The 13693-nt window shown below is 35.7% G+C and overlaps 2 protein-coding genes across 6 annotated transcripts; one reads left to right on the forward strand and one right to left on the reverse strand.

Moving 5' to 3' along the window:
- The first annotated feature begins 208 nt into the window (after positions 1–208).
- LOC110650030 (uncharacterized) lies at positions 209–7318 on the forward strand. Its single transcript, XM_021804812.2, has 7 exons — positions 209–865; positions 1799–1877; positions 3407–3558; positions 4870–4984; positions 5136–5321; positions 5995–6066; positions 6208–7318. The coding sequence occupies exons 1-7, from the start codon at positions 477–479 to the stop codon at positions 7030–7032; spliced, it is 1818 nt and encodes a 605-aa protein (XP_021660504.2). The 5' UTR covers positions 209–476; the 3' UTR covers positions 7033–7318.
- Positions 7319–7857: 539 nt separating this feature from the next.
- On the reverse strand, positions 7858–12995 carry LOC110650031 (cytochrome b-c1 complex subunit 6-1, mitochondrial). 5 transcript variants are annotated; one of them, XM_021804813.2, is made up of 6 exons: positions 12885–12995; positions 12503–12558; positions 10650–10788; positions 9907–9986; positions 8202–8291; positions 7858–8116 (listed from the first exon to the last, which is right to left on the reverse strand). In XM_021804813.2, the coding sequence occupies exons 3-6, from the start codon at positions 10708–10710 to the stop codon at positions 8084–8086; spliced, it is 264 nt and encodes an 87-aa protein (XP_021660505.2). In that variant the 5' UTR covers positions 10711–10788; positions 12503–12558; positions 12885–12995; the 3' UTR covers positions 7858–8083. The 5 variants fall into 5 exon arrangements, with proteins under 5 accessions (XP_021660505.2, XP_057994733.1, XP_021660508.1 ...); XM_058138750.1 differs by having other exon boundaries at positions 12914–12969; XM_021804816.2 differs by lacking the exon at positions 10650–10788 and having other exon boundaries at positions 9907–9991; positions 12914–12993.
- Positions 12996–13693: the final 698 nt, after the last annotated feature.

The following is a 13693-nucleotide window of genomic DNA, read 5'->3' on the forward strand; positions in this document are numbered from 1 at the left end:
ACTATGTACTCGAAAACATGTGATATACTCCCTTCTTCCAATATTTGCAAATATTCTCCAGACAGCGAAACACGTCTGTCGTTGAAGAAAGGCACTTCCCACCCAATCAGCACGCCTTTTTTCAATTTACCAGATAACCCTCACCTTCCACCGGATATGCTCACTACTGAACTCAAAACTAGAGGTTAAAACCGTCATTATGATTTATTCTACTTCCGTTCAAAGTGAAATAGTCTCGCTCATAAAGATAATTCATTCGCGGATCAATCAAAATCCAGACCCTAATTTATTTGGGTTTTTTGTTTTAATTTTATGATCCCAAAATCTTATTTTATCTTCTCGTCCTGAAATCGAATCATTTTTACTAGAATTATACGTTACGATTTTTTCAATCGATCTGTATATGCAAATAAGGAAAACCCTATTTTGATAAATTCTAGTTGCCTTTTCGATCTGCTGTTGTCATTTCTTCTTCAATGGCGGATCAAGAGGAAGAGGACCTGAGAATGGCTCTAAGAATGAGTATGCAAAACTCACCTCCAGAACCTAAGCGTAGCAAGCCAAGGGACGCTGCCAGTGCTCCTGTGGTTTCGCCGGAAGAGTCCCGGCGGCTCCAGCGAGAGCTCATGGCCGCGGCAGCTGAGAAGCGGATGCGCGCAGCAAAAATCGCCTCGCCATCGAAAGCCATAGATAGAAGCCCCTGTAAAAGCACAGATGTTGCTAAAAAAGATAAGGATTTAGGCCCCAAGGGGGGCAACATGGGAAAAGAATTATCCAGCGATGAGGCAAATCAGTTGTTCTCAATGGTGTTTGGGAGTGTCGTTTCGAAAGACATTCTAGCACAATGGAGTAATCAGGGCATAAGGTAATTGTGTGTATATCGTTTTCTTTTTAATTTTGGGAGTTGTGCAGTAGAATGTGCTAAATGCTGATTAATTCAAAGCTCTAGCTGAGAATGAAAATTGGGGTAAACTTGGGAAAATTTGTGTTTCAGTTTAGTGAAATTTCGTGATTAAAGGAGAAAGCAAATTTAGCAAAGTCCTTTCTGGCTACGCACTAGTGCTATTTAATTTGTGGGATCACTTATGGTGTGTTGTAAATTGAAATAACTTGATGTGAAATTTGTTTGTTATTAACGACATTGAGTTCGTGGAAACACTTTACAGCTGCTAGATGTGTGCAGTGTGCCATAACCGAAAAATCTTTATAAAAATCGCTGGTTCTGGTTGGCAATTACAATCGCTTTTTATCTGAAGGACAATTTTTTCTATTCAAATTTATATGCAGTTGTGTTCCTCCACTTCCTTATATTGATAAGTTTAAGGTTTTGCCATAGTCTGTATTTTAGTATCTTATTATTGAACTTTGCAGTTCTTGAGGCAAAAAAAATGCTGCTTTTCTATGCTTCTAGCTTGTTCCGACACATGAATTTCCTGTTATAGAAATGTTTTGCCATAGTCTGTATTTTAGTATCTTATTATTGAACTTTGCAGTTCTTAAGGCAGAAAAAAAATGCTGCTTTTCTATGCTTCTAGCTTGTTCCGACACATGAATTTCCTGTTATAGACCAATGTTAGTCAAGAGTTGAGGAAAGTACCTTGATAGTTTTGTTGTACCTTCATTGCATGTTCATGCATATTGCTTTTCTGCTGTGTTTGATATTCTTGTTATCTTTAAAAAATTGTCATATTGTTAAGATGAGTTCCTGTTGCTTCCATTTCCTTGGGATAAATGAACATCTTGTGGATGTTTCGTTTGCATCCATAAATGGCTAATATTATGTTAAACATTCCTATAGGTTTAGCCTTGATCCAGAAACATCTATGGGCCTAGTGCAGCATGAAGGTGGGCCCTGTGGCGTCTTAGCAACCATACAAGTAATCACCTGATTTCTAATAATGTTGTTTCTTCCAGATTTTGGCAGTGGGAAGTATGTGATTCCTAACTGATTTATGTGATATGCATAGTACTTGTACATTTTGCTGTCATGTAATATCACACGTGTAAAAAAAAAATCCTTTTCTTGGTGTGCTTAGGGTACATCCTGCTAGAGCCTTTCATGTTTTTATCAGGCTAAGTCAATATGGAACTCCATGGTGGATTTGTTAATGTCAAAGTGAACAGTATTGGATCAAGTAGTACATTGTGTTCAATTGGAGTGGCAGTAGATTTGACATGGTTCACACTTAATTTCAATGATTCTCGTTAGGGATGGCTAATTGTCTAACTTGTCCATCAAACATTTTAACCCATTTCTATAGAATTTTTTTGAAATTCCTTACCTATTCCTATTTCCTACTATTTTTAAGTTTTAACAGAAAAATAATGGGTATTGATAGTAGGAAATGGACTTCGGAAAAATTAATATATTGCTATTTGGTTGTGGCTCAATCACTTCATGTTATTAGGCTTGGTTTTTCAATTTCTCCAATGCAGATGGTAGTGGGCAGCCTATGGTCTAGTCTAGAATAGTCAATGACTTCAATACTATACAAAAGGTATATAATGGAAGTCAACTGAACCTTAATTGTCTGAAGGATATTGGTTGCAATTTCTGGTGTCTATTCTTAGTTGATAATTAAATTAATCCTAGAATTGTTGCCTATTCCTTTCAAACAAACTTGTGCAATGATAATTCTTTTTGTCCTTTTGGGATATAATGTGTCAGATTGGCTGTTATTTGGGTGATCTTCCCATTTAATTGAAAGTGTTGTGAGCTTGAACTTAACGTAGATATGTTGGTATTGTCTGACATGAAGTTCCAAAATTTTCCTTCACTTATAGGTTTGAATTTAGTATAGAACTTCTGATGAAGATATTATGAAGGCCATTTCTGTATTGCATTTTCTCATATTTTATGGTAGTTTTTTCACTTATATATAACATGTTCTTAGTAGTTAATTGTTTTCTTCTGTTGTCATTTTGTTCTTGGCAAGGACATATTTAGAATCTCCCGTTGGTAATATTTTGATCTTAAATATGTTTGCATGTTTGGAAAGGCCTTGCAACTAAATTTATTATTCTTGTTTTTGTTCTGTATGCTCAGTTCATTTTTCCCCCTTCTTTCTGGAGTGTCTAGAAGTTCTATTCTTTGTGATTAGTGGATAGGTGTATGGAGTCCTGTGAAGTCCTTGTCCATCTTCTAGTCTTCTTATTTTCTCTTTCCCAACTTTTTCTTATGTACCCCAGATGTATGTGAAAGCTTAATCTTGTGATCTGTTTTGCAACAATGCTTTATTTATTTTTTCATGTGTATGGTAAATCCTTGATAATTTGATTCTGGTGTATGCCTTTATTATTGCATTTGAATTGTTTTTTCCTTTCGTCATATTTTATTTTTATTGGTGCTCTATCATTTCAGATCCAAATTGATGTCACTTACAGTTATTTCTCTCTGATTGTGCAGGCATTTGTTCTCAAGTATTTTCTTTTCTTTCCTGATGAATTGGGCAAAGTTGTACCAAACATACCTCAGAATTTGGATTCAGGAAGACTTACTAAAGGTCGATATGTTGCATCAAATAATTTTAGTTCTCTAAGTGAAGATGCAAAAGCAAGGTGATTTATTCTGCATATATTTTAAAATTTTGCAAAGAGAAGGACTTGGATTGGTTATCTATAACATTTATTCAGTGTTATGCACTCTTGCCTGTTACCCATTTTTTAGTTGCTTTCTACGCATTATCGCGAATGCTATGCAAACAGCAAAAAAAAAAAAAAAAGGGTAACTCTAGAAGACATGACAACAACCTTATGCTGCGCCAGATTAAAAGACAAAGCCTGATTTTTAATAATTCAGGCATTCCTCTTCATCCAAGTCCTCCATAGTCATCTCTATAGCTTTTCTTGTGATTCTTAATAACTATGGCTTATGGTTTTGTGAGTGTGGCTGGACATGGTCCCGGTCAAAAACCACCTTGAACCAGATCGAAAATGTTCCTAACCAATTTTGATAGGTTCAATCGGTTCTGGATCAAAACTGGACTTTCTCTCTTAAAAAAATAAAAATTAAAATATTTTGTCCGTCAGATTTGATTAAACCAAATGAACCAATTTGAACTGAACCAAACTGGAACTGAGGGGAACCCTTTGGTCTGGTACCGGGTCCTCAGCCCTTGGGACCTGAACTTCTGGTACAATTCCAGTTTTGGCCTGGAACCAGACTGTGTCCATGCTCAGCTATGGCACATTTCAGTTGTCATCACTGTCTGTATTTCTGCCAAAATTTTCTTTTATTGAAAAGCAGAATTAAATTATTAAAGAGCACCAAGAAGTGCCATGTTATTCCACTTTATGTTGTTTTCTTTTAAGTTGTTTCCTGCAATCAACTCTTTCGAAGTTTGGTTGTGTAATTGATTACTATATGTTGCCACTTGTGCACTTCCAAGTTGGAGCTAAAGTGTTTTTTTCCCCTCTTCTTGTTACAATGATTTAAAGAGATGTCCAGATGTCTTTTCTTGAAATACTCCATAGAATTATTTATGAAATTCCTGGTTATGTGAGGGTGAACAACCATTTTCTTTATGCTACGTGATCTTTTTAGGATAAGTATTAGGTACTTCTGATTCTCCATTGCATATGTGAGGAGCAACTCAATTTCTGTTAAATTCCAAATTTAATACTTATATCTGTACCTAATTATTTTTGTTTAAATTAGGTGAGCAACGTTTAGAAATAGCTGCTTGAAATCTTGCTACAGTATTGGAGATCCATGATGGTTAATTGAGTTCTGAGTGTCTGTTGGAATTGGAAAGGAGTGTTGGTTGGTTCAGAAATTTAATTTGTTTCATGACCTCTCTTGTTATGTGCCTCATATATCCTTAATCCATATTTCATTATCCTTTTGTATTTTCTTTTTCCTATTTGCAGAGCCCTGGTCAGAAGTATGGGTGAAATATTGTTTCTATGTGGAAGTGATAAGAGGCTTGTGATTGCTAATTTGAATGGTATTTGCTGTGATATTGAGGGCTTGGCTAAGGATGAGGTAAGTTGGATTAGGTCTGACTTCAAAGTATTCTTCAGCATTTTGTTCAAGATTTGATTGAATTGAATATGTTGTGATTGTGTTTGACTTTTGCTGCAGAACTTTTATGCATACCTTATATGTGCTTACTGTTGTTTGTTCTATCTTATAGACCATTGCAAAAGCGCTTGAGAATCTTTCGATTGAGTCAGCATCTGATTTGCATAAAATTCTAAGAATTGAAACATACACATCACAAGCAAGTGCGATGCAGAGGCTGCAAGTGATGATTCCCGTCTTCCAATCTCGTATGGGGGCACTGCTATTCCTTATATCTGCATTGCTATCTAGAGGATTGGTATGCATAGTCGGTTTAAAAGCATCCTTTTCATTTATATATGTATCCACATTTTTTCCTGTTGAAAGCATGGCCTAATCATAATTTGCAATTGCTCTAAGGCTGGAGATGAGCATACTTTTTGTCAACTAACTGAACCTGGCTACGATGTCTATGAGTTAAGCTACAAGTATGATGATCTAATTGAAGAAAAGGTTTTAGTGTACCATGACATGTTTTTGTTTTCTATCACCCTCGCTCTGTCTCTGTTCTTTCTTTTTTCCATTTTTGGTTTGGGGTAGGAAGTTTTGAATCCATTTCTTTAACGTTTAACTGGGCTTATTTGATGGCGTCCAGTCTAATATGTGTTAATCTGGTACTTGGACACAAGATCATTGACAGATGTCGGGGTTGATGTCTTTTGTGCTTTATAAGCATAAAGGATTGATGTTTTTAATCAATAGTAATGGATGCTAGATGAATTATTCATGGTTGTCATACTAGTGTTTCATTTTCGATGGTTATTTACTCACTTTTTCTCTGTGCATTCCATTCATAAACTTCATAAATTGTTCTGTTCTATAAATTTCATTTATATTCAATCTAATGGCTAATTGATTGACAGCACTAACTTGACTCGTCTGCATGGGATGTTTATGTTACCTATCCATGCAAAAATGCATCTTCTCTTCAGGATTGTGTTCAAGCTGACAGGGATGATCCAAGCCTTCCTCTGGTCACTGCACCTTTTGGGCATGCCTCTCAGGTACATAATCATTTGTGTTCTTTTTCTCCCTTCTATGCTTTCATACTTCAATTTGTAATTAGTAGCTCTCCTTTGTATATCCCTATATAACAATGGCATTTTCTTTAAATAATGTCTTTTCTTTTGAATGCCGTGGAACAGGAAATAGTGAATCTACTGCTCTGTGGGCAGGCTGTCCCTAATGTGTTTGATGGTAGAATGGATTTAGGTGGTGGCATGTGTCTAAAGGGCATATCCACAAGTGTGGAAGTTGGATTTCTTACTCTATTGGAATCCCTCAATTTCTGCAAGGTTGGTCAACATCTAAAATGCCCTAAATGGCCAATATGGGTTGTTGGAAGCGAGTCCCACTATACAGTTCTATTTGCTCTTGATACTACTGTTCAAGATGAGAATGAGCTGGAAGAAAGGGAGTCTCAGATTCGGAAAGCTTTTGATGCACAAGACCAGAGTGGTGGGGGTGGCTTTATTAGTGTGGAAGGCTTCCAGCAAGTCCTTAGGGAAACCAGCATCAGACTTCCTCCTGAGAAACTTGATCACCTTTGTGGTACAGGCTTTATTGTATGGAGTGAGTTCTGGCAGGTCATTTTGGATTTGGATAAGAGTTTGGGAGGCCTAAAGGATTCAAGTGGATTGATGGGTAAAAAGGTGTTTGATCTTTACCATTTTAATGGTATTGCAAAATCTGATTTAAACGGCAGCCATATGGCCTTAGGAGGTGAGACGCCAGTCCAAAGACCTAGGCTTACAAAGCTCAGGGTTTCAGTTCCACCTAGGTGGACTCCTGAGGAATTCATGGCAGATGTGGTAGTGTCCTCTGGTTCTGGGGGAAATGAATCAAGTGGCAAAGATACTGAAGTGACAAAACCTGAGCCTGCTCAACATGCACCTTTGGTAGACTGCATAAGAACACGTTGGGCACGTGCTGTTTGCAATTGGGTGGGGGATCCTCCCAGCATAGTCTGAATGGTTATTTATCCTATTTGAGATTCCTTTGTGTCCTATTGGTTTTGGCAAGAGGGCATAAACTGAGAAAGTGAATCACAATCAAAGCGGCAGAAGTGCAGTCTTTGTCACTTGAGGCATGAGAGTTAGTTTTCGTGGTTCATATGTCTGGAGTATATGCAGCACCTTTTTCTACTATGTATTGTTGTAGCTTTCTTATTGTAGTTTGATTTTGATGTCGGATACTGGAGAGAGGGATTTTTCCATATTTATTGATAATCCAACGTGTAAAATCCATTCATATTTACTTGTGTTGATTATGGAAGTTCTCAACAAGGAAATGTCGATAACAACTGCATACTGTTCTTGGTTTTTGGTGTTGAATATGTTGTAACCATTAAAATTATCTTTCTAGGATTGCAAGTGGCTAAACTAAATGATATTTTTGTCGTTGTTTTAGTAGCAGTGGTCTTGCATAATTTAGAATGATCATCAGTCTTGCATTTGAAATCAGAAGTGATTGTAATAATGCTTCGACTGATAAAATGACTGAATCCAACTGAGAAGGTCGGTGGTTTTAATTTTCCTCCAACAATGTTGAATGCTATAATTAGCTTAATCTAGCTCTGTTACTTTCAATGGAATAGATAGCAACATTGCTACAATCCCATGGTAACAATCTCAATTACCATGGCATCATCAAATCATGCAAGTCTTGAACCAGAATCTACAATGCCGTGGTAATTAAGGTATTAAATGTAATACAACTAAAGATGAGGGTCTCAAATGACTTTTCTTACAAAGTTTTGGTGTCAAAAAATGCATTTGGCTATTAAAAAAACATCATTTAACACAATCATATATCATTCATTTTTCTATTTCATCATAAACTGCAATAGCATAAAATTGTCAGCAATTCAAGATAACTTCCTTTATTCTAAAGTCAAAAAGGTTTCACAATCATTAAGGGATGCTTCAAGCAATCCAAGAAAACTTCTGACAAAATTCAGCTGATGTTGCAAAGAGTACAAAGTTCAAACACAACGAATGAGCTGCCCCAAAAGCCTCTCAATTACTTCAGTTTTGAGAATAATTTTGGTGCAACCTGCATTCAGGAATGCTAAATTTAGCTGATGAAACATGACAACAATGTAGATAAATACCTTAAAACCATGAAATGAAATACTTACACATTTATCAACACAAGACCAATAATCAAAGTACTGTCCTGTGCAGTGCTTGTGCCCAGATTCGTCAACTTTAATCCTCTTAACACATGCCTGCAACAAGCGGATTGAATTAGTTGTTCACTGACTCGGTTTTATCCTCAATCACAGGACATATCACCAGCATGTCTAAACTCTGTTAATAAATCAAAACAACAAATGTCATCTTAAATCTAGCAACAAGGGAATGAAAAATGCACAGTACTTTCTCGGATTGGAATGTACAAGCGCACAGGTAGCACTTAAGTGCATGGTAAAGCTACAATGAAAAGGGGAAAGAAAAAACAAAGACGAGAGACCAAGCAAGATTGAACCCCCCACTCCATTCTTGAGAAGATGCAATCATACGTGAAGGCTTACTTTATCATTCACTTAAACTGATGGTCAAAAAGCAAGCATGATTGAACAGTTAATCGGTAACCATTAAACAATAACTTTCTCTTTTCTTTCTGCCTTAACATCCATGCTTAAGACAAATCATCAATGGAAATTTTAAAGTAGGGAATATCTGATCATAAAAAGAAAATCCCTAACTAATTTCAGAGGACACGAATCCATATCATCTCAACCTGGCCAATTCTCGGGATTTGCTAAGACAAACTCTCATGGCAGCCAAAAAATTATTCCTCCAATTGTCACACACTTTATGAAAATCTCAACTATAGGCAGAATGCAGTCCCCTTTTTAGACCGAGTTTCATGGACACATAAATTAATTGTACACATGCACCCTGGAGGCCATAATTAAAGACATAATTGGTGTACGTTTTTGGAAAAGCCATCAACTAGTTACAGTCATGCCAAACTAGGATTAGGAAAGAAAATTTGGAGTCCTACACCCTGACATTTTAGCATGAAGAGAATACTCCCAAGATTTAAACACCACCCTTGCGGTTTTAAGCCGAGGCCTTGTGATTACAACAAACAATTGCCCTTGAAACAACATTACTCAAGTATGATCTCACCAATGTAAGTCTTGAAATGAAAGAAATATAGCTTTTACCTGCTGGTATTTTCTAGTGAAATAACAGCTCGAGACTCAAAATTTGCATCCTTGTGCTCACAACTTGCACCAAGCATGGTCTTAATATTTAGCTTCGTGAAAGAATCATTAATCTTTATATTACTTGCCAATCATATTTGTCAAAATTCTATTGCTCTTTATTTCAATATTTAGCTTCAAACTTCAAATGTTTTAATGTTATTCTCGTAAGTAATAATGTTATTCTCATAAGTAATTTCAGGAATCTGCTTTGGAACTTTACAATCTACAATTTGTATATTGAAATCTTCCAGTTTACTGCAGTAAAAGTCCAGCTCTATTTTCAACGCATAAACTTTCAGTAAGATGGATATGGATTTTAACAGTTGCTTTCATGACCAAGAGTTGAGAAACAACACATAAAAAATAATAATAATAATAATAAAAGAAAAGATTAATTGCCATTAAGTCTTGCATATTTTGGAATTCAAAATAGTTGCATTAAGGTAGAAAAAAGGAAGAGTAATACAATAGTTTTGGAAGCAGTTGGTTATCATCTCAATGGCAAGTAAGGCATTGACCCAAGCATCATATTCTTAAGATCAATATATAGGGAGAAGAAAAGAAAGCATTGAAAAACATTGAAACATGCATCTTGTGGACATGTTTTGACATCAAAATACTTCACCTCATATTCAAGTAGGGGCTTCACACATTTAGGCTTGCAAGATTCCTCAAGATACTTCTTTTGATCAACAGGTTCCTCGTCTGCCCTAAATTTAATTAAAAGAGAAAAAGTCCATGCAGAGATGAGAAACAGGACAGTTTGGGATGCAAACGAAGTCCTTCACTGGTGTTTTGCATGTGCACAATATTTGTGAGGTTTGAGCAATGTGAAAATTTAGCATGGACAATTAGTGATTGAACAGCATTCCACAGTTGCACGCAATTAAAAAGTACAATGGAGCAAGAGAGGTTCCTAAATATAAAAAATTATAGCCAAAAGATTCTGGTGGCAAAGAAGTAGTGCTACCATATTGAGAGATCATAACTAATAAACAGAGAAATACGAAATGAAAAACAAATAAATACATGTAGATTTTCTTTTTGTAGGATGTTCTTGTATTTCAAGATGGAAATGCAGGAAATTTTTTTTTTTCCATTACAAAGAAAGAGAGAGAGAGAGAATACAAAGAAAATTTGGTCTTTCACGCACTCCCACCAGCACACCAAAAATGAAATGGCATGAAAATGCAAAATTCTCTGGTTTTCAGAGTCCATTTCATTTAGGCGTGTGTTCAAATGTGCATATGTTGCTCCTTTTGATCCTTGAACATGCAGCGAAAATTCATTAAATGCAAATGTACCCAAGTCTGATTTTCCATCGTCTCTAGATTATCAAAACATGTATCAGCAACTGAATTCAGAAACCTTCGAAGGATGATCTCATCAAAACATTAACAAGGCGAGTACATACTAGATGCATAGACATTCCTCCTCTTTCAACACCTTCAAATGCCACTACCTCAATAGCTGCAGTACAATCCCAAGTTTGTGGCAGTTACACCAACTGCATTGGAGTTATCTATTATTATTTTCACCACAATTATTCATGTAAACAGCCTCAAAACTGTAAACATTTTCAGGTATACCAATGCTCAACTCCAATTAAACATAAAAATTCTATTTTCCTCCATTTCAATTAGATAATTTAACATAGGACAATAAAACCACACCGCTTAACAAACTAAAAGCAAATTGAAACTCCACACCTAGATTAAACTTTTGTATGAGGGCAAGGATAAAATCAATACCACCACATTTTTCAGCTAAAATAAACATGTGGGCAACAGGTATGCCCAAGGATGTGCAGCTTTCGGTTTAAATCGAAAAACTGAACTAAACCTAATCAATTCAGCTCAATCAATTCGGTTCTTTGGTCTAAACGGTTTGGTTCGGTTTTAATATTTATATAATTTCGGTTTTTTGGTTGGTTCGGTTAATTAAATGAAAAAAACCGAACTAACCAAACCAACCAAAAATCACACACTTCATGCTACGTTGTTTTCCAAGTTACTATAAATAAACCCACGTCTCATACCCCTAGTCTTTCACTCAAACCCATACCCTGTTGTTAGCCTCTTTCTTGCCCCTCACATCTCTCCCTCTCTCAACCCAGCCTCCTCGTTGTCACATCCTCCTTATTCTTCTTCATCTTCTTCCTCTTCTTCTTCTTCTATTAGTCTTTTACGAAGGTTGATTGAAGCTTCTGCTGTTGTCTTCTTCTCCCTTCCTCTGACATCGCTGTTTGGGACTAAACTTCATGGGCTCATCGGCGCTGATAAGAATAATTACTTCCTCTGATGGTTGGTTCATCCCATGTTGCATCACCGTATGTCTTCTTCTCCCTTGGTTTTTGATTTCGATTTTGTTGAAATTTTGTTAATCAATTTATGGGTTTTATTTTGTGAACTTGCAAACTTGTAAATTGATTGCTACGTGATTGAAATATTTTTAATTTGTTTATTACTACTTGCCTGTTTGGCATTCTTAGTTGTTGCTCATGGACTATGTAAAACCCATTGTTCTTAGCTTCGTTTTTTTGTTGCTCTTGCTATGGAGCCTACAAGATTTTGAATAAGCCCTGAGGAAAGAACGGCATCATTTTTGTAATGGGCATTTTGTGGAAACCGACGTTCCGAACCGAATTGAACCACACCTATTTGGTTCGGTTCGATTCTGTTCGATTTGGTTCTTCTCCCAATGCAGTTCAGTTTTGGTTGACATTTTGGATGTAATTGGTTTTTTGGTTTTTCAAATTTGGTTCGATTCCAAACAGAACCGACTGAATGCTCTCACCTTGGTATGCCAACAGCATAAATTAAAATTTAATATGGATAAGAAATTCATGACTCCACTACCAGTATATAATACAAATTTACTTTAGCTAAAATAAAGCAATGCTAACATGCATAAAAAAGACCTCCATGAGTTCAATACTGCCTCTTCATAAGAGCAACACATGCATAGACAGGTTCATGCACATATTTGATTGTTGCACAGTCTCACCATTTTATGATATTTGTGCACCAAGAAGCAACAATAAAAGGACCCACTACACTTGCACATGGTACAAGGAATAGCAGCACAAAAAAAAAATGATAAGCATAATAGCATCTAAAACCCTAAACAATTAGAACTATTTTATATATGTAATTCCTATTTGAAGCCCAAAAACCAGATGCATTGTCAGCATTGTCATCTTAGTGGATATGGATACTCACATTGAGAACTGAAAAGAATAGCACAACAATTCACTTGATGTCAAAAGGGGTCTTTCCTGCACATTGAAAGTATCATTTCAAGCACAGATGCTAATAAACCTCCATTATACATGTACAAATTGCTTAGTCTATCTATGCTGATAATTCAAGACAGTAAATCACTCTGCTCTATATTGCATCAAAAATAACAAATCAATAGATCAAAGCAACGGCTTAACACAAAAAACAGATATATTCCCCAAAAATAAAAAATTCCAATGCAAATCTAGCTCATTTCACATTCGAGTACAGCAATCGATTTTCAATTTCGTCAATCACAGCTTAAAATGCACATTCTAAGACAGGCTTTCCTTTCCATTAAATTGAAACAATGAAATCGTACCTTGTCCGGAGAAGAATAAGAAATCGTACCCTGTTTGGAGAAGCAGGAATCGGCGGCTTCAATGATAGAACGCGAAGCTGCAGCTAGCCAGTATTTACATGTTGACTAAAGTTCGGCGTCAGAGTTGAGACTACAGACTGGGCTAGGATGGGCCTTAGCTTTTTGGGCTATAAAAGATTAACTGGGCTGGCCCAATCTTATTTTTTTTTATTGAAAAAATTCTTTCATTTTTAATGAGAGCCTTTCTTGGGTTTTTGCAGATATAATTTTTTTTTAATTTATCAATAAATAATGAACCACATCCTATATATGTGAATTAAATTCAATAATTTATTTAATTATTTAATAATTTGTTGAATAAATTAACTTATTAATTATAAAATTAAAAATTTTTAAAAATGAAATAAATCAAAGATTTGAAGTTAGAGGTATAATGGATAAGTCTCAATTAGTTTAGAGGCAAATTTATATATTTGGCAATTTTTTTTTAATATTTAAAAAAAAAAGTTGAGGGAAATGGAGGAGGATATCAGAAATTTAAATCTTAATCGTCTGTAGAAGTAAACACTCCACCATTCAACTCCTATACTTACCCAATATTTGGACATGATAGAAATAATCTTGTGAATATACCATATTGTGCCATTGATGAACATGGGAATGATTTCATAAACTTTGTGGCATAATGTCAATGAAATGAGCTCAATATTCAATGTCAACAAGACAAAAGAACAAATAATTAAACGGCATGAAAAAGCAATAGTTACATATACAATTTAAGAAGCCACTGCTGCATAGCTTGTGACCTT

This window comes from Hevea brasiliensis, chromosome 16, assembly GCF_030052815.1.
Source record: "Hevea brasiliensis isolate MT/VB/25A 57/8 chromosome 16, ASM3005281v1, whole genome shotgun sequence".
NCBI lineage: Eukaryota > Viridiplantae > Streptophyta > Magnoliopsida > Malpighiales > Euphorbiaceae > Hevea > Hevea brasiliensis.

Coding starts and splice junctions, on each gene's coding strand:
- LOC110650030 (XM_021804812.2), top strand. CDS start 477: ATGGCGGATCAAGAGGAAGAGGACCTGAGAATGGCTCTAAGAATGAGT. Junction 1,878..3,406: donor GCGTCTTAGCAACCATACAA/GTAATCACCTGA, acceptor CTGATTGTGCAG/GCATTTGTTCTCAAGTATTT. Junction 6,067..6,207: donor CTTTTGGGCATGCCTCTCAG/GTACATAATCAT, acceptor GCCGTGGAACAG/GAAATAGTGAATCTACTGCT.
- LOC110650031 (XM_021804813.2), bottom strand. CDS start 10,710: ATGTCTATGCATCTAGTATGTACTCGCCTTGTTAATGTTTTGATGAGA. Junction 9,987..10,649: donor GATGAGATCATCCTTCGAAG/GTTTCTGAATTC, acceptor AATTTAGGGCAG/ACGAGGAACCTGTTGATCAA. Junction 8,117..8,201: donor GGTCTTGTGTTGATAAATGT/GTAAGTATTTCA, acceptor TCCTGAATGCAG/GTTGCACCAAAATTATTCTC.